Genomic DNA, 18,878 nt, shown 5'->3' on the forward strand with positions numbered 1-18,878 from the left:
GGGCGATAGGGGGCGCACGTTCCCGCATGCTTGTGTCCAAAAACGTCAGCCAACCGCCTCGCACCCTGCTCCAAGGTAGCTATACTCTTAACTCTACTAACATTTACAACATAATGTATGTTTGAGCCTCCGCCGATCATTCCGGCTTTAGTTGCCAATTAGCCTTCGCTGTCGTAACTCATGTCGTTTTCTAGCCGCTTCACGACAGATCGCAAAAGGTAGCGTAGAGTAGCTTTAGCCTAGCTCATTCGGAAAGAGTCTCACTAATGTGGTGACAAGATAACGATACGATCATCTGTAGTGGTTGTGACGACCACCCTGCTGCGATTGCCACAATCGACATTAGGATCGTTCTTTTAAAGCCAACGAGCTGGAGAACGAGGCTGTCAAAAAGGTATGAATGATAATGTCCTGCTTCTCAGATTCTTTTCAGCTAACAATGTCCATTCTAAATCCTAAATCAACGACATGATCTACTTTGACACTTTGCATTGAGCATCTTCACGAGATCGTTGTAATTACAAAAAAAAATCAACAACAACAACAAAACATGGCAACGTCAAGGCTGTATTCGTTGTTGCCTAGACTTGTTTCTACTTTATGCCAGGATGTGTAATCACACAGTACTGCCATGAAGTAAAATAATCGTTGCTTAGATCTGGTGTTACCCCTCTGATATGGGGGCCTCAGAATAGAAAGGCTCGCTTCGGGATTTATTTATAAGAGTAAACAAAGGTTGGAGGTCAGCAAGAAAGTGGGTCATTGGAACAAGATGCTGCAAAATGCTTTGCTGTAATGGCACTCCCCTTGGGGCGTCATGGCTCACACATCCAAGGGAGGGGGTTCGAATCCAGGCTCTGACCTTTCTGTATAGTGTTTGAATGATATTCTCATGCTTGCATAGAGTTCCTCTGGGTACTACCGTTCCAACCCTTATCCTAAAACATGCCTTAATTGTTAGTTGAATTCTAAATTTACCACCATAACAGGCATCTTTTGTGTTCACGCTGAAGCCTGTATTTGTCATTTCTAACCACTTTCACACTGTTCATTAGTTTGCCATGCAAGATCACTAGCTGTGATAATGCAAAATATCAAATTTATTTTAACTGTACAATATAATAGAAGAAGGCCCAGCAGATGAGTGGTTAGTGCATCGACCTCACAGCTCTGGGGTCCTGGGTTCAAATCCGGGTAGGTCCACCTGTATGGATGGTTGTCCGTCTTCTTGTGCCCTGCGATCGGCTGGCCACCGATTCAGGGTGTCCCCTGCCTCTGACCCAGGGTCAGCTGGGATAGTCTCCAGCACCCCCGCGACCCTCGTGAGGATAAAGCAGTTCAGAAAATGAATGAATGAATATAATAGAACTCTAAATGGAAGCACTACTGTGTTTTAAGTCCAGGCTGTTGCCGTGCAAATTTCCTTTAACTCCTACTTTTTGTGTTCATAGGTTTAATGGTAGGCTTTTGCCTGATGGGGTCGGAGCAGGGGACGAAGTGATTGACTTCAGAGCTGCAGGCCTGTGGAATGTTGCGTTGGTCGGTCCACCTTGAAGGAGGGCCACGGAGAGTCAATCATGCTGCAGTGGCTGTGGGGCACAAGGTGTACACCTTTGGAGGCTACTGCTCCGGGGAGGACTACGAGACACTGCGTCAAATTGATGTGCATGTTTTCAACACTGGTATGTTTGAATGTTCCTAAAGGGAATCCTGAGTCAAACAACATGTTGGTTCTGTATGCTGTAACTCATCTATAATAGATACGCTTTGACAATATTTTGCAGCTTCGTATAATAGTAAAATATTTATTTTGACGGAATTCGTCATTGTTGTTTACGTCAAAAAGGTGCCGCCGTAATTATGTTCTGCATTAAAAAGAGACTACATTTCCATTCAATTATTTGTTACTGTCACTTAACAACTGAAGACTATTACATTGGCCACCAGAAGGCAGTGTGGTCTCAAAAAAATGTCTCTCCTCATAGTGAAAAATGATATTTTACCAGTTACTGTTAAATAGAAATCGTTTTTAATATTATGTCAAACTGCAAATCTTTTTTTAAAGATTCAATATAATAGATGAGTTACTAACATTATGAAAAAAAAATCAATTTACTCAAACTTCACTTTAAACCCGATGCTTCCATTCGTCACACTTATTTTTTCTTTAACGAATTAAGGTCAAAAAGTCAAATTTTATTCCCTTCTGCAAATGGGTAACTTGATATATAGTATAGAGAAACACTGATGTAAAAGCAATGGAAACGGAAATAAGACAGTTGTGTATTCACGTTATTCATTTCCCCATTCTTTTACGCCACAGTGTCCATGCGCTGGATGAATTTGCCCCCAGTGAGGTCAGTGGGAAATGACCGTGCTCGTGAAGTTCCATACATGCGCTATGGTCATACGGCAGTGCTCCTGGATGACACTATATACTTATGGGGGGGACGGAATGACAAAGAGGGTGCCTGCAATGTGCTGTATGCGTTTGATGTCCGTAAGTAAACAACACTCACAATATGTTTACCAATGTTTCTTTAAATAATGTTTAACCTTAATGTTATTGCTGCTTCTATTTCATATATTTTTTAAAGTATTTGTTTGTGTGTGTGTGTATATGTATGTACATATCTCATCTCAATTGATTTCAGTTATCCCTGTGTTGTAGATACCCACAGATGGTACACACCCAGAATTTCTGGGACAGTTCCAGGGGCAAGAGATGGCCATTCCGCCTGCGTTCTGTTGAAAGCCATGTATATATTTGGGGGATACGAACAGCTGGTGAGTTCAATTTTGGGTCGAGTAAAATGGCAATATGATAGATTATTTAATGTGGAGAATTTAGATTCAAATTGCACTGTTCTAATGTGTCTCAAAAGTGTTGGAATGTTGCAGTCACTTGGCACAGTATGATTTGTCTGCAAAAAAAAAAAGAATTTTGGATGACCCAATTCATGCATTCATTATTTCTGCTTATTTTTTTAGGCTGACTGCTTCTCCAATGACATTCACAAATTGGACACCACTACCATGCATTGGTCTTTAATTGATGTGAAGGTGAGTTTAAAAATAATTCTTTATTTCTATTATTTTTGTGTGATCTGCTTAGTTACGTGTCAAATATATATAGCATATGAGCCATAATTGACATAATTAAACATTTTATAATTCATCTCATAGATTTACGTTCTTCGCTGTCTTAACAGCTTTCAGTAATCTTCAATGAATCTGGAAACATCTTATTTTCTATATTCCAATTATATTGGGTGATGGTTGTTGAAATAGTCCACCAGGTGGCACAATTGCCATTCAAGTTTCATCACTAATGTAAAGCAAATTTGATTGTGAGGTGAGGGTCATTATTTCTCTAAATATATTTTCCACCTCTTGGCCTCCAGGGCATTCCTGCCAGTTGGCGGGACTTCCACTCAGCGACCATCATCGGAACAAAAATGTTTGTGTTTGGAGGGCGAGGGGATCACTTTGGTCCGTTCCACTCCAACAATGAGATCTACTGCAATAAGATAGAAGTATTTGATACACAGAACAATCGTTGGCTAAGCACTCCTCCGATACAGGTCTTACCTGATGGACGCAGGAGTCACTCAGCCTGTAAGAAACTTGTCAATATTGAGTTAATCTCTGCCGTGTTGCATTATTAAAGCACATATGTATATTCATGTTCATATTTATTGGTTGAATAGTTGCCCTGTCTTGTCCATGTGTGTGTGTAGTTTGTTACAAGGGAGAGCTGTACATATTTGGTGGATACAATGCTGATCTGGACCAGCACTTCAATGATCTGTGGAAATTCAGTCCAGGTGAGCTTTTTTTTTTTTTTAAACATAAAAAAAATCTCTTGCTTTTCCTTATTTCTACTCAAATTTCTTTTCTATGCTTTTGTACAGTTATGACGCTCCACAGTGATAATTTTCAAGTCTCTTTTCAAATTCCTACTTTTTAAAGTCTGCCTCATATGACACCAACACTGCAATTTTTCCTAGCTGTGAATTGTGAACAGGTTTAGAGTCTAATATGATGCATAATACTTTAAATATTGGCACTGTTGATGTAATATGAATTATATAATTGGGAATAAGGCCATACCAATCAGAACTATGCTTTACCAATCATTTTATTCATCCTTGTACCGTTAGGTGGCAGCACTTGAGTTCTATTCCTATTGTAATGGCTTGGTAATAGAGCTCTAATCATCCTGTTGGTTGCACTTGTTAGACAACATGCATCCTTACAATGCACAGAAAAGTATTCTCATCCTAGATCTACTTAGTACATGCAATATGAGAGATTAGACAAAAAACTATTTCAAAACAGTTTTCTTAACCTTTTATTTATCTGGGTCTGATATTTACAAACAGATTAATTCCTTTGATTGACCTCTTTAAGATACTCAGTGCACTAAACTAATGTGATGCTTTGCTCAGTCTTTTATCTCTCCCAGCAGTGCCTCCCTTAGGAATTATACTTAACGCACCCAAACTGGAAAATGTTTTCAGGCAGTAACCTTGGGGATAATATATTAAATATAGGAGAATGTTTAATATGTAATATACTTCAAAGGGTATATTTATAGACATATTTTGATGCATTCATAATAATGCTCAACCCCAGCCATCTTCAAAGTCAAAGTTAAGAGGCATTAAGAGAAGCATGATCATTGGGGTCACCTTTGTCCAAAAAAGAATTTAAGCATTTTCATAAACTTATAATAAATAGTGTTGACATAATCCACAGTGAAATGTTTTCTCATGAATTTCTAAATACATGGTTTCTTCCTTTTGTGCTGACTTTTTAATATACCAGGCTATGTTTTTTTTTGAAATATTTTTTTATTTTTGAACAAAACCATGAACATCCAAGTACATTATCGCTTAGCATCAGAGAAAATACAATCCTATTGAATGATTTAAAGCTAGAAACAATGAAAATAAGTCAACAAATGTAAAGTGTTAATGAACATCTACCAACTATGTGTTGTGTTAATACTGTACCATTCTTATGTAGATTTAGTATTGTATTTTTCCCATATTTGTATTGTGCAGAAGCCTTTTTATGGACAAAAATAGAACCCAAGGGGAAAGGTCCATGTCCTCGGAGACGACAATGCTGCTGCATGGTGGGGGATCGAATCATCCTCTTTGGAGGAACCAGGTAAAGCAAAACACAACACTTTTCATCATTTTTTTCCCTCCTAATTATACTGCCATGACGTATGCGCTCCCTTTGACGATGATTGCTAGAATATCCTTAAGTCACTCATTATGTAAGTTTTATTTCTGTCTTTCAAAAAAAGTAACGGGAATTAATTTACAAAAGGTATTCCTATTTTTATAATAAAATGGAGTTGGAAGAATCATTTCTTAATCATATTTACCGTAGTGCTTGGCCTTTTTTAATGAGAGCAACTTCGCTCTCTTGACCAGATGTCAATGTGATGGCTGGCTCTTGTAGACGGTAGTCTGGGATGGTTTCATTGGTGGTCATAGAGCAGTAATGATAAGTGGTACCTACTAAGGTACCACTGTGCTTTTACTTGACCAGTAGCCAGTAGTGTAATGAGGTAGCTAATAGTATTTAGATGGCTGAACATAGTCAGGGCCTGGGCTATTGTTATCACGAGTCTGACTTATCAGTTCGAACCCCACTGAGAAGACCTGATAGTGCAGATGGGTAGGCTGTGGATAAGAGTCATCTCAGCTCCACTACGTCTACAGGCTTTCAGACCTCAAATCATCTATTTATCAAGACTGCCTCTTTTCATAGTTCAGGTTACATTACAAATGATTTTTTTATACACTGGCACTCTCAATGTTTAATGGATCCTTCCCCACATGTCATTGTTTGTGCGCCTTTCGCAGGCGTTCAATAGTATTTAGATTAGTCCTTATTAAAGTCCAATTCAAAACAGTAAAATATTTTACTTTTCACTATGCTTTTATTTTTATTAGCTTTGAATTCTGAATATATAGTAGTTTCACGTTGGAGGGACCATTATGTGCATATGAGGCTGAGCTTTCTGAAATTTGTCAGCAATTTATTGCATATTTTTTATATCTAACAAGCTGCTTGCGCGGCACAGTGTTTCATTTGTCTGAATTAGCGCATTATAGTCTACTTTTTAAATTATTTTTTTATGTCAGTCCCAAACTATTGTTCGTTTTACTGTACAAATAATTGAGCGCCCTACTGTCCCATCACAAGGTGACCACACGTGCTATATTGACCAGCATTGAATGTTTATTTAGATGAGGGCCTTTAAGCTTCTTACACACAGGAACTCTCATAATCACGAGTACACACACAGGAACAGGCACATTAAATGGCTTCAAAGTAAAATCCTTCATTTCCCCTATTACTTATTTTATTATTACTTATACATGTTTGCCAGTTAATTGATGTACTCTCGTTTTTCCATTATTTTATTTCACTGTTTAACTTCGTTTTAAATTGTTATGTCAAATTGTCTACTTAAACCTTTTTTTTCTGAAGCAGCACGCACTTTTGTGTTTGTTTTTACATGACCTAACAACAGGAGGGCAGTTAACAGACCTAAAAAGTTATTGGTATGTGTCACTATTCAGCTGATGAATGCTTGAACAGAACCCATGAATAATGTGTCGGACACTTTGCTTGTGTTTTTTTTGTTTTTTTGTTTTGTTTTGTGTGGGTCTCCTCATTTGGTAAGTCAGCCCAAGGAAATTGTCTTCAAATTTATGACTCACATTTTGTTTTCGTGAATTGGTTGTCCTTTCAGTCTGATCCTAAACAGAACCCCTCTGTTGATATTTATACTCAGGCCAAGATTTGTGTGGACATAATTTATCACTTTAAAAGTACAATAAAACCTGTGAACTCCCAAATTGCCCTGCTTTCAAAGGCACATTATTGTGTAAAATAATTGCCCTGGGAGACTAGTATTATCAATGTCGTTAATACTAATTAAACAAATGAAAGTTATAATTAAAACAGCTTACATTCTCATAACCTTGATTCAATTATGCTCTATTTTGCAAAAGAAATAGCTTTAATTTAGTGCCTGCTTCAGGGGCTAGGTAGACCTATGGACATGTCCAATTTCTTTAAGAGTAAACTGGCTGAGTTGGCATTCATGGCAACCTACATTGTACCACTTATATCAGTGTAAACAGGCCTGCTGAGATCCAGAGAGGCGTGAAATTCTGACCCATCTCTGATTTACGACCAGAGGGAGCATTCTTTCTCACGGAGTGCAATTTGATCTGCCCTCAGCACCTCTGGTACGCTCATTTGCCGAGACCTGCTCATTGCCCCACGAAGGACGACCCGTGCATGACTAACTCCACCTGCACCGACCTTCACCTACTAATTAGCTGCAAACTCTGCAAAGCAAAACTTTGACTATTTTGGACCTCCGTGGAAGGGAATGACCATAAGAGCATAAATAGGTCTTTTACTTTAAAACTTTTATAGCCACACTTAAAGATGAGTATAAAACAGCAGATGCATATTCTAAACTGATTCCAACCTATTGGGGAGATTGTGGTGCTGACCATAAAGAAGCCTATTTCAACTAATATTAAGAGATATATGGAGTTTTATATAAAATGCAAGTCACTCATTGTACGCAATTTTAGTGGCATTTATGATTCGTCAGAATACGCACCATATTAGGCCTGGATGATCATTTATATACAACGACGTCTACAGCTGTATAGTAGCATTAAGATGCCTTACAAATTAAAAACAATTGTATTTTACTGCACAGTAGTTGTAATCTTCTTAGTTGTATGTTTAGAATTTCAGTTTACTTCAGATGTAGTGCAAAAAAAAACACTTGAAAACCAACAACATTGAATTATGAGGGAGTTGCGGTCTGCGTAGAATTAGCAGATTACTAAAATCTTCTTGTGGTGTAAAAATTTGAACATCGTTTTGATTTGTTAGGCCATGCTTTTAGCTTGAGAACCTGTGTCGTTGCTTAAGACGCAGCTCAAGAGACCACATAGCAGGTAATCTCAGTGGTAGCCAAAACATCCCAGACCAAAACCTCTTGTTTATTCCAGGAAAATCTCACCAGGATATTTAATCTGGGTGGAATTTTACCGTTGAATTTATTTAAAAGAAAAAAAGGCGATTTGCTGAGCTAGAGATTTTTTTTCTGCTGTGTTTTGGTGATCAGGGGGTCAAAAGCCTGGTGCCTCGATATCACTTATAATACCCTTATCAATGGTTAAAAGGGCTGCTGTTATGATAGTCCAGCTGGCCAAAGTGTACCTTATCACCGTTGAACCTGATAGTTCAAATTTTAGACTAAACACGAGATGGAACGGAATGAGAGTTGACTATTGAACCATTTTTTAAATCCTCTTTCGTAGGTTTTTTTCTCTCAATATTGGTTTTTTTTATGAAAAGCCAATGACTGTTTGTAAATTCAAAAATATTTTGGCCATTGTAGATGCACTTATGGCGCTTTAACACATGCTGATGAAACACCTGGCTCCTGGCGAACCAGATTATCAACTCTTTAGTTATACACGTTGTCATGGGCCCTTTAGTGTTAAAGATTTGTCCGCAGAGGTTTCCTTTTAGTAATTGTCTGTCTGCTTGTGTGACGCTGTGTTTCATATGCCAGAGATAAAACTTGTCAAACAGTGAGGTGACCTAAGATGGATTTGGGGCATCCCGCACGTGCGGCACAAGACCTTTGAGTAGCTCAACAATTCAGTGATTTACTCTTCAAAGACATTACCGTGCTAGTATTTCATCTGCATCTTAACCCTCCTTAACCCACCAACAGCCTGTATACATTATGGTCTCCTAGAGGTGATTGCTTTGCAGCAGCTCAAATAAACAACTTGTGTCAGAGACACTTTGTCATGACGTCAAGTAACATCTAAAATGTAAAGTTTGCCAGTTTATCTACTATTTTTGTCCCATGGAAACACCAGTAGCAGATTCTAGATGTGGCTTCAGCACTATGGTTAATGTGTAGTTAGTTTTTTAAGGCAACTGTTTCTGGTCATTTTAATAAAGGGTTAAAGCTGTATAAGCATTTGTGTGGTTTGCAATAAAACCACGAAAAGAACAGCCAGTTGCTGCTGGACATTATTATAGTATGCTCTTAAAGTGACCACCCAGTTGTTAACGTTCGTATTATTTAATGAAATGCAGCAGGAGTGTGGCAACAGCTTTTCAAACTATTATACCACCAAGAATAACTCCTTAAAATAGTAACCACCTGTGTTCAAGGCCTAAAATACTAATTGATGTCTTCCTTGTTTTCATAGGCCCTAAATTTGTGTAAATGATGAAAACTTAAAGGATTCTGCAAAATGAAGTCAAATAGATAAATGTGAGTGGGGCCAGTTTGCATTTGTAAAGCAAAACTTCTGTCAAGGATTGAAATTTGAGATGCAACGGTGTTTTCATCTAATCTTATAAAAGCCATCTTTAGGAGCCAGCGATAGTTTGGTGTCTCACTCTCATCGTGGGGCTACAGGTCTTAATCCACCTTCTCAGGAGGGGGCACAGATATGTTGGTAAGACTAGGGGAGACGGTAAAGATTAAGGCAGAAAAATGGACTAGAATCTAACAGTGATATCAAATAGATTGTTAAAATGAATTTTTTATACCTTCATTAACTGTTAATCAACACTTGCGTATGCCGTTTAGTTTAGAATATAAGATTTGGGTACAGGTTCAGAAATGTCATATGCGTACATCTGTTCAGCATGTTATCTGTACAGGTTAAAATTAAGTTTAAGAGAGAAAATATAATAATTTTGTGTTGATTTTTGCTTAGTATTCGCCCGGTAAAAGCATACCAAATAATTTAATGTGTCTGCTTGTCCAGATAAGGTGCTCTTCAGGAAGTTGTAGTGTGTGATAGGTTCCTGTTAGGGATGGTTCTAAAGAAGCAAAGTTCAATAGGATGTAGCACAGGGAACAGGATACAGATCATATCACTCCAAGAATGAGGATATAGCTAATGAAATGACCAAAAAAACCCAACTAATAGCATTCCTATTTAAGAGCATTATCTAACTTTCCCTGCTAAGGCATTTGTTTGTGGGTGCTTTTCTGGAATTATTTGGTATTTACATGCATGAATGCTCTGTTGTGTTCCCTCATTAGTTTTAGGACAGTAGTTGGGTTTCTACTGTTTCAGGGGCCCACTTTCAAAGACAAATTAGGCGGAGAAGCCACTGCATTACGAGAGAGGGCGGCAATTGGGTGATTAGACAACTGTATTGAGTGTTGTTTGAAATAGCAAGCAGTGTTTTTTGGGGGGACTGGGAACCACCGTTGCTGAATTGTTGGGGGCACTTTCACACATTGGGACACTTTGCGGATCGAGTGACAAGTGAACCATCAAACACCAGGACACCACATAAAGTCAAACACTGTGACGTTCCCGCTTCCATCAACTCCCCTCTTTCCTTCTCCGCCTTCAAACGGCTCTTTCGGCTTGTTTTAAAAAGAACAATAAAGCACTAATGTGCTGCTAAATTTCACACTCAGGCTAATATTGTCCACGAGTATACGAGAAAATTGTATCACTGCAACTCAGCAGTCACTTCTCTTGACGTTTTTCTTATCTTTAACTTTTTCACACACCACCATCCAAGGCTCAGACTCTCTCGCCGTGTGAGTTGTTGACAGCTACCTCGCTGTACTAGAGATAGTGAAGTTACTACTGTTACTGTTTGGCATTCCTACATATTTGCCTTTTACTGTTATCGACAACAGGAGTCAGGTTGTGCTTGAGGTTTGAAACCTACGGCTGATAATTGAAAGATATTACTTAGGTTCGGTCACTTGTTTTACCTCCCAAACTATAAGAGAATTTTGTTTCCTACCGTTTAACTTGAGAGTAATAATTCCAACTTGCTTTTAAAAAATTAGTGAAACTGGATTGTATTGGATTGGATAACTTTATTCATCCCATATTCGGGAAATTTCATTGTCACAGTAGCAAGAGGGTGAGAATGCAGATACAGGAAAGATAGTTTAGACATAAATTAATTAATTAATAAATACATATATAAATAAATAAGTGTGTTCCTGAAATATATATACATTTACATATACATACATGCACATAGATGCTTTCCCCTATTTTATTGTTTGGTCTTTTGAGGTGATTATTGCAGAGAAATGCTTCTTTCATTCTTAATTGTACATCTGGTATGTCCTGCTGAAATTTAGGTGTGCCTTTTTCCAGGCTCCTTCCACTTGTGGTTAATAGAATTTAGTTAAGTTCTCAGAGAAGTCTTTCAAGTAGCATAATAATTGTATGTTTTTATCTTGTAGGAAAGCAATTCCAATTTGTCACATGTGAACCACTTGCCATAAATAATAATACTCGTGATCAAAAATCAAAATCAGAAGTGAATCTGACTTGCCTTACACATAGCAATAAAGAGAGGTGAAACCAATCTTCTATTATCTAACACAATTATTGCCCTTGATCGGGTTCCATGCCCATTCCCTAGTTTCACTATGCCCGTACTTTCCTTCAATCTAATTTTCTTGTTTATTACCCCATTAACATTTTTTTATAATGACCTTTGAGTGATGCTACAGCGAGTATATGAAGGACGGGAAGCAGAGATAAGATTCACCAGTCTTGTGATGATGTGACTGGGTGGTTGAGGGTATTCGGTTGAGGGATCCCTATAAGCCCGGGTGGATCACCACCTGGGGGGCAGGGGGCGTAATGACTTCCACAGCTGCCCCTCTGGGACGAATGTGCTCGTGCTCTGCACCTCTCCGGGCTGCTTTAAGCTTCAACCGTGTTTGTTTGGGCAAGATTAGAAACGTAAACCCTTTACAACATCCTGAACACGCAGCAAAAGGGAGACTCGATGGCGGAGACAACGGGAAAGAGAAATAGAGATTGATGATTCGAGGGGGACGGTGGGGGCTCCTGAAACAATTTCATCAACTCCCAACAAGGGCTGCACTGACCCCTCTTTTTCTGGGGCAATACTGGAACTTGGGTGCATAGATTTTCCAATTATTTGTCTGATTTATTTTTTTTTTTAAGCAGTTACATCATTCTACTTGACCTTTTTTATTTTTTAATGAGGGTTGAATTAAATTGTTTTTTTTTTTCACCTCGGATAGATACTTGGGAGTCATGCACCGAGTGTGGTACAGGTGTGTTTGCGCGTGTGTGTGTGTTTGCCACGGCAGGAAACAGATGTGTGGTGATATGAGCGGCAGCACATGTCTGGGAGCCTATCTGCATGGGCCAGCCTGTCGTACTGCACTGCCCAACTTCCTGTGGGCTTAAATCAAGTCGGCCATGATAAGGAGAACTAAACGATGTGTGATCCCCACATTTTCTTTTTTAAATTGTGTTTCATAAGAAAGTACACGATAGAAATGTAAATATTTAGTGTAACTCTGATGACAATGTGGTGAAAGGATGCTGGCTTATGTAATTTTCTTATTTTGTTACTATATCTATAGTGTTGTCTTTGTTTTTTTTTATTTTTCAGTCCCTGCCCTGAGCAAGGAATGGGCGATGAATTCGACCTCATGGATCATTCAGACCTCTACATTTTAGATTTCAGTGAGTTTTATTAATTTATTTTTTTAATTTTCAAACAATGTGTTTAACATATTTTCATTCATGCGTACCAAACATGGTTATTTTTTTGTTATAACAAAAAGAGCATATCTACTAATTGTTTTTATCTGTGAGGCTGTGCTCTCAATGTGACTCACTTTTACTTCTGTCCTATGACTCATCCTCCTCTATTTATTTCAGGTCCTAATTTGAAGACATTATGCAAAATAGCTGTAATTCAGTACAAGCTGGAGCAGTCGGGCCTCCCTCACGATATCAGGTCAGACGAACAATGAAAAATGTAACTTTCATTCATTGAATTGCGATATTATTGTCTGTGTCTTTGTTGTGTGTCATCTTTAAAGAATGACACTCATTAACCTGTAATTTTGAACACAATTTTTCATACAACTAACTAGACAAATTGACTTGGCCATTAAAACCAAATTGATTTTGGCAATACGTTGTGAAACTTTAGATAGTCAGTTAGCTTGCATCATTCCTTGCATATGATCTGACTGTTTGCACTTGTTTGTAAATAATGATTTTTTGGGGGTGGGGGTTGAGAGGTTATGAGGTCACAAGTGTATGGTTAACTCCCGTTGCCTCTCGCTGACATCTCCTGCCTCAATGCCAATCTCCCCTCTCAACCCCAACACACACACACACGCGCATGCGCACGTTACGAAAAAAACGAACAAACCAAATGAGATGGACTGAGTGTTGAAACCAGAGCCAGTGATAACAATCTGGAGCTCAACCTCTGACCTGTCATCAGGTCAGTACTAGGCCCTGTTGTCAGCCCCTGCTCCTGATTCTCATGTTACAACGCAGCCTTCTCTCATCAATTTCACGTCTCACACACAATTTGTTCATTAAGAATTGATAGCCCCACTCAAGTTCAAAATGTTTATATTAATTATTAATCATTAAGATGTTAATTAAAAAAATAAGTCAATTAAAATGCATGAAAACAAGTTCACTGTGGATATGGCCCCCAATAACAATCTAAAGTTTGCCATTTTTCAATGCCTTTAATAGGGCTAGATATCCAATCCATTTTGAGTGGGAGGATTGGCAGGAACAATTCGCTGCCAGCTTCTCATAGTCAAAATGTATTGGACGTATGGCAGCCAAGAGATGAAATGAGTGCCCCATAAAAGGTTAATGAGTCCACCTTTCACTATTTGACTGGGCTGTCTGCTTCCTTTCAGGTGGGAACTATCTGCCATGACCACAAACAGCAACATCAGCAGGCCGATCGTCTCCCCTCATGGCTGACTCGAAGTTGAATGTGAAGCAGAAGCAGAATGTTTTGTTGTCACATCCAGCTGAATATGGAGGGACTGTTTTTTTTTCAAATACAGATCGGTGTTGGATTTAACCTCCCTATTTATCTGAAAGTCCTTCAATGGACTTGTTTGGACTCAGTGGACTTCTTCCTGCTCAGGACGATTCTCATGAGGAAAAGAAAAATGTGAGACCTTCTCGCACTCTCGTTTTTATTTTTTATTTTTTTTGTCTCTTTAATTCAATCAGCTGATGATAATCATGAACTTTGAAGCACAGGAGGATCTAAGATATATACCTATATATTATAAAGGCTAATGTTGATGTTATCAAACACAACTAAGCTTCTCTGAGAGACAAATCTGAACACAATCTCTAAATAAAAAGACGTCAAAGGTCAAAAGAATGTACATTCATGTAAACGCATACTGTCTCCTTTTGCAGCTAATGTGTCAATAATCTAACTTGTGTTTTTTTTGTGTTCAGGGAACCTTGTTAATGGGTGCTGTACCAGTTTTCAAATACTACTTTTGTGCCGCTTCAACACTACTGGGCACCAGTGCCGCATTGTAGTGTCTCGACACTCGTTTAGAAGAGAGTTGTGATCACTTAATCCATTTCCCTCCCGCATAAGGCCTTCCCATGTCACTAAATACATTTGTGGCTATGTTCAACTACCCCACCACTACCAGAGTGTTCTATCCTGTGCCAAATGTTGTCATGAATCAAAATAGAATCGCATCGTGTCCTTTACACACAATGAACACCTAAGTTGAATATGCATCAGCAAGCTCTTGCTCTTTTAGACAATCCAAGTGGTGTCACACTCTCTCTTCATAACCTACTCATTGACTCCTGAGGAGTGTGCATGGGCTTTCCCACTGGAAGTAATGTTACAACTGCATAAGGGCTGCCTTAAAATCTCAGTCTCTCAAACTAATGTTCTTCATCCGCATTCAATTGTTGATCAATAGTGTATTCTCATTTCACCATAGTGTTAGCAGGTCCCTTGAAATTTGCATTATTGGGTGAATTAGTGAAAAACCCCGTTCACACAAATATAAAGGTGGTTATTTTGGTGTGGTGGCATTTTTCTTTCAAATGTTATTGCGAAAGACTTGCACAGTAATGTATGTATAACATGGGGTATCATTGTCCTGCTGCCATTTTGTGTCACCTAATTGAGACGACGGTGAAAAAAATGCTTTACCTCATTGCCTGCCATTAATAACGTTAGACAACCAATTCCTTTAAACTGCAAAGACTGGCTGTAAATGGGCATGTTCCAGGCAGGGTTCAGAATGGATTAGACATCTGGCACAGCCAATGGCAGCCAATGAGTTAATAAGGACTGTCTTAATTTGTCATCTGCAACCTTAATGCACTGTTACATCAAGCCATCAGTAAATGTTGAATTGTATCCTAATGTATGACAACACAACCATAATTCGTAAGCCAATGCTAATGTTACTAAAGACGGGTGTTTGTTGAAATATTTTGACCTATTTTTACTGCCAGTGATGTAACCCACCCTTTAAAATACCGTTTAAAAGGGAGTTGGAAGGGTGTGCCTTGCTTTCCAAAATGGCTAATGCTGTCCGACTGTTGTAGCAGCAACTTCAGTGACCACTGACATGGCATTGCAGTGTAAAGTATTCATTGTTTCTTTTCTTTCTAAAAATTAGGAAACCGAATGATTATTAGCGTTTATTCAACATTCTCACATGATCAAATCCATTATATACATGCTCACCACAACTACCCCCCGACTGTTGTGATTATCAAAATTGGTCAGGACATCCTGTGCAATATGCTTTATAATAAATCCGTAATAAATCAGATCATTTGACTACACTGTCTATGTGGCATAACACTGGAAACAGCAATACAATTATTGTATAACACTAACGACAGCTCTGCTATTTTTCAGGGAACATTAAAACATAATTTCACTCAATAATTCGGTACTTTTTTGTTTTGCTCATATTAGTCCTTAGGAATGTATTTCATTGCCGCTTCTTGACTTGATGTACTTTTCTGTACTTTTTGAAAGGTCGGAATTGATTGCTGTCTGAAGTTACACTTCCAGGAAAAAGAAGAGCATCAACAAGATAAGGCCATGATCATCTTTCATTTTGCATTCCCCTGGTTTTTCTTTTCAGAGGAAAATAGTACTTTTAACCATATTTCGCAGTAATCCCGTTGACTATTCGATTGATGCTTTGCAGTCTTTCGATTAGGATCGTTAGTTTAGGTGTCTGCTAAAACCGAATGGAACTCAATTAAAATTTACGGTGATCACCCACTTAACTGGAGGCCAGTTCATAATGTAGAAAAACATCTTTATCAAAGTAGATGGTGCTTCAACAGTATCTATTTTAAATCAGTCTTACTGCATTTTTACGTTTTTCATTCATTTTTTAACGTAGTCATTCACCCGATAATGTATTTTTTAAATAAGTATCAAACCGATGGTGTAACTTTATCCTTACTGTATCCTGAACTGGTTAACAACCACAGGGCATACATAAATAAACAGACATTTACACATAACTGCACTGTAGTCCAACAAAAGTACGACTACACAACAACGACTTGTTTTGGTAATAGAATGGCTCGAATATCTACCCTAACAAAGGCCTTCCTAAATCCCATAGATACGTTCCTTTTTATGGTGTTTTAATCATCTAAAAAAACTAAAGTTGTGCCCTTGAATATTATTTACAGTGCTGATAGTTATTCAATTGTCTTCTCAGCAGATGCCATTGCCAAGGTTACTGTAATGGAACTCATCAGTTTCCCCATTCTTGAAAACATAGCACTAAATTTTGAGGGGATGAACCTCACATCTTGATGCGGTTTTATCTCCTGACTGCACATTCCGGTTCCAGCTGCATTTATATCACTTCGGGACTTTGAACCTCTCAATTTAATGCTTCCTGTTCAACTCCAGAGCGTTGTATCTTCCCCAGTCGCCTCGTCTGATAGCCCTCAATGTCTCCGCCGCCGGGCACCCCCAGCCGACGCGCCCGGCGACTTCGAGTCGCACGCGTGCGGCTCCTAGTCGTTGCCTTCTACCACCAATATTAGCGTCCTGGCAGTGTGTTCCTGTCTGTCACCAGCCCTCGGCTATAAAGTCACTGTTATCTCCCCATTTAAGTGCAGGCTACAGACGGAGGGTGAGCTCAAAGTGAGCCAGTAGAGACACCTTGTCCCGCCTGACCCCACAACACACAGGAAGCAGGGCCACGTCGGGTCCCTCTGTCTGGCCCCGGAGGTCTCCTCGCTCCACGACGCAGGCGTTAATGCGGGGAGAGCCTCGGCCAAATGACTCTCTAATTTCCTTTCAGGACTCAGACGATCCCATCGGTCCTTAAGAATCAGACTGAGGATTTGCGCCGAGTGGTTTGTTTTGTCTCTTCTCAACGTGTCCCGCTCCAATTCCATCACTCAAGTTCTAGTTTTGGGCTCACGGCCACTAAATTGGGGGATTTGATAGAAGGAGCATTTAAGGAGCCCCAGGAGAATAGATACTGAAGCCTGAAAAAACATCAGCATTTTCAAGGAAGGGTGATGTGGATAAGCACGGCTGCAGTTTGGTAGGGAGCACATTAAAATGCAGGCAAGTTGGATACTAATAACATCTTCATCTACTAAAGTATCTCTTCCAGAGTGACTAATGTCAGTGTGTTACATTTTCAAAAACTGGAGCTGCCATCAGCGGATTAATTGAGTGACTAATGTGCTCCCTGTAGATAAACTGGCAGATGATTGGCTTTCACGGCTACTCACAAATCAATGATGCATCCGCATGCCGTGTGCTGCTGTTTGCTGAATAGTTATGTTGTTGTGTTTCAAATCTTTTCAAAAGCTCTTTGCTTATCAGATTTTTTTTTTACATCAAACTCAAAATTATATTTTTTATATTTTAGAATATGATGGAGGGATGTAACCAAACATCATCAAATCAGTCAAGCAGGGAAAACTAAATTCTCCATGACTTGTAAATTTAAAATCTTTACATATATTGTTGGTGTATATGTAATCCCTAAAGATGAAATTTCAGTAATTCTTGCCAAATCTCTTGAAATCATAGTCTAATACACTTGTCAAAGTGGTGGCCCGGGGGCCAAATCTGGCCCGCCGCATCATTTTGTGTGGCCCGGGAAAGTAAATCATTAGTGCTGACTTCCTGTTTTAGGATCACATTAAAATGAAGAGTATAGATGTATATTAAATGTCCTGATTTTCCCCCTTTTAAATCAATAATTGTAATTTTTTTCTGTGTTTTTAGTTCAAAAATCATTTTGTTAAATCTGAAAATATATTTAAAAAAGCTAAAATAAACATTGTTTCTGATCTATATAAAAAACTGAATATTCAGGGCTTTTAATCCAGTTCTTTTAATCCATTTATTAAAAAAAAATCGAAATATTATATCTAAAATGGTCCGGCCCACGTGAAATCAAGTTGACGTTAAACCGGCCCGCGAACCAAGTCTAACACCCCTGGTCTAATATGTAAATGCCACAAACTTAAAAAAAAATTGCCTTGTAATCTTAAAAGAAATGAAAATAAGCTTTTTTTTTTTTTTTGAAAAGAACAAAACATGTTGAAACTTTTCGTGTACAGGTGGAAACACAGAAATGACAAATTATATGGTTAAAATTGAGGATTAAACTCACTATTCACACTACAAAGTTAGATAATAAATATGGTTTAGATTAAATATATTTGTAAAGTCAAATAGAATTTGAGCCATTCACATATTAATCAACAATGACTAAAGGAAAATATGTTGTGTTGTTTATGTACTTGTTTTATTTCCTCAGATGGCTTTCTTATGGCGTCAACATGCCAATTTGGTGCAACCCTTACCTGCAAACGTCACATGGACGCACCACAAGTCTTCCACTTTGCGCCTCTGAATGACAGGTGCGCTTTTTCTGGACGTTCTATTCAGAGCAACTCGTACTAATGCCTTCTAGTGGCCAAATTGACCAA

The 18,878-nt window shown here is 38.6% G+C and overlaps 2 protein-coding genes across 8 annotated transcripts in view; both read left to right on the forward strand.

Moving 5' to 3' along the window:
• Positions 1-15,729, forward strand: klhdc3 (kelch domain containing 3). 4 transcript variants are annotated; one of them, XM_077613322.1, is made up of 11 exons: positions 1-75; positions 1,452-1,682; positions 2,324-2,500; positions 2,672-2,787; positions 2,992-3,063; positions 3,405-3,618; positions 3,741-3,827; positions 5,070-5,178; positions 12,514-12,587; positions 12,786-12,864; positions 13,799-15,729. In XM_077613322.1, exons 2-11 carry the CDS (start codon positions 1,529-1,531, stop codon positions 13,863-13,865), a joined length of 1,149 nt encoding a protein of 382 aa, XP_077469448.1. In that variant the 5' UTR covers positions 1-75; positions 1,452-1,528; the 3' UTR covers positions 13,866-15,729. The 4 variants fall into 4 exon arrangements, with proteins under 4 accessions (XP_077469448.1, XP_077469450.1, XP_077469452.1 ...); XM_077613323.1 differs by lacking the exon at positions 1-75 and adding an exon at positions 82-394; XM_077613324.1 differs by lacking the exons at positions 12,514-12,587; positions 12,786-12,864; positions 13,799-15,729 and adding an exon at positions 7,276-7,710.
• Positions 13,962-18,878, forward strand: part of npas4l (neuronal PAS domain protein 4 like) — a 16,361-nt gene continuing 11,444 nt past the window's right edge. For all 4 annotated transcript variants that reach the window (XM_077613319.1, XM_077613320.1, XM_077613318.1 and 1 more), the window contains exons 1-2: positions 13,962-14,061; positions 15,928-18,809. In XM_077613319.1, coding sequence (XP_077469445.1) covers positions 18,670-18,809 — 140 coding nt within the window. In that variant the 5' untranslated portion in view covers positions 13,962-14,061; positions 15,928-18,669. The remainder of the gene's footprint in view (positions 14,062-15,927; positions 18,810-18,878) is intronic.

This window comes from Stigmatopora argus, chromosome 11, assembly GCF_051989625.1.
Source record: "Stigmatopora argus isolate UIUO_Sarg chromosome 11, RoL_Sarg_1.0, whole genome shotgun sequence".
In the NCBI taxonomy this organism is placed as follows: Eukaryota; Metazoa; Chordata; class Actinopteri; order Syngnathiformes; family Syngnathidae; genus Stigmatopora; species Stigmatopora argus.

Bases quoted from the DNA above. Each gene is read 5' to 3' on its own strand.
- klhdc3 (XM_077613322.1), top strand. From the start codon at position 1,529: ATGTTGCGTTGGTCGGTCCACCTTGAAGGAGGGCCACGGAGAGTCAAT. The intron at 2,788-2,991 runs GTGAGTTCAATT...TTATTTTTTTAG, and splicing joins TTGGGGGATACGAACAGCTG to GCTGACTGCTTCTCCAATGA. The intron at 3,828-5,069 runs GTGAGCTTTTTT...TGTATTGTGCAG, and splicing joins TCTGTGGAAATTCAGTCCAG to AAGCCTTTTTATGGACAAAA.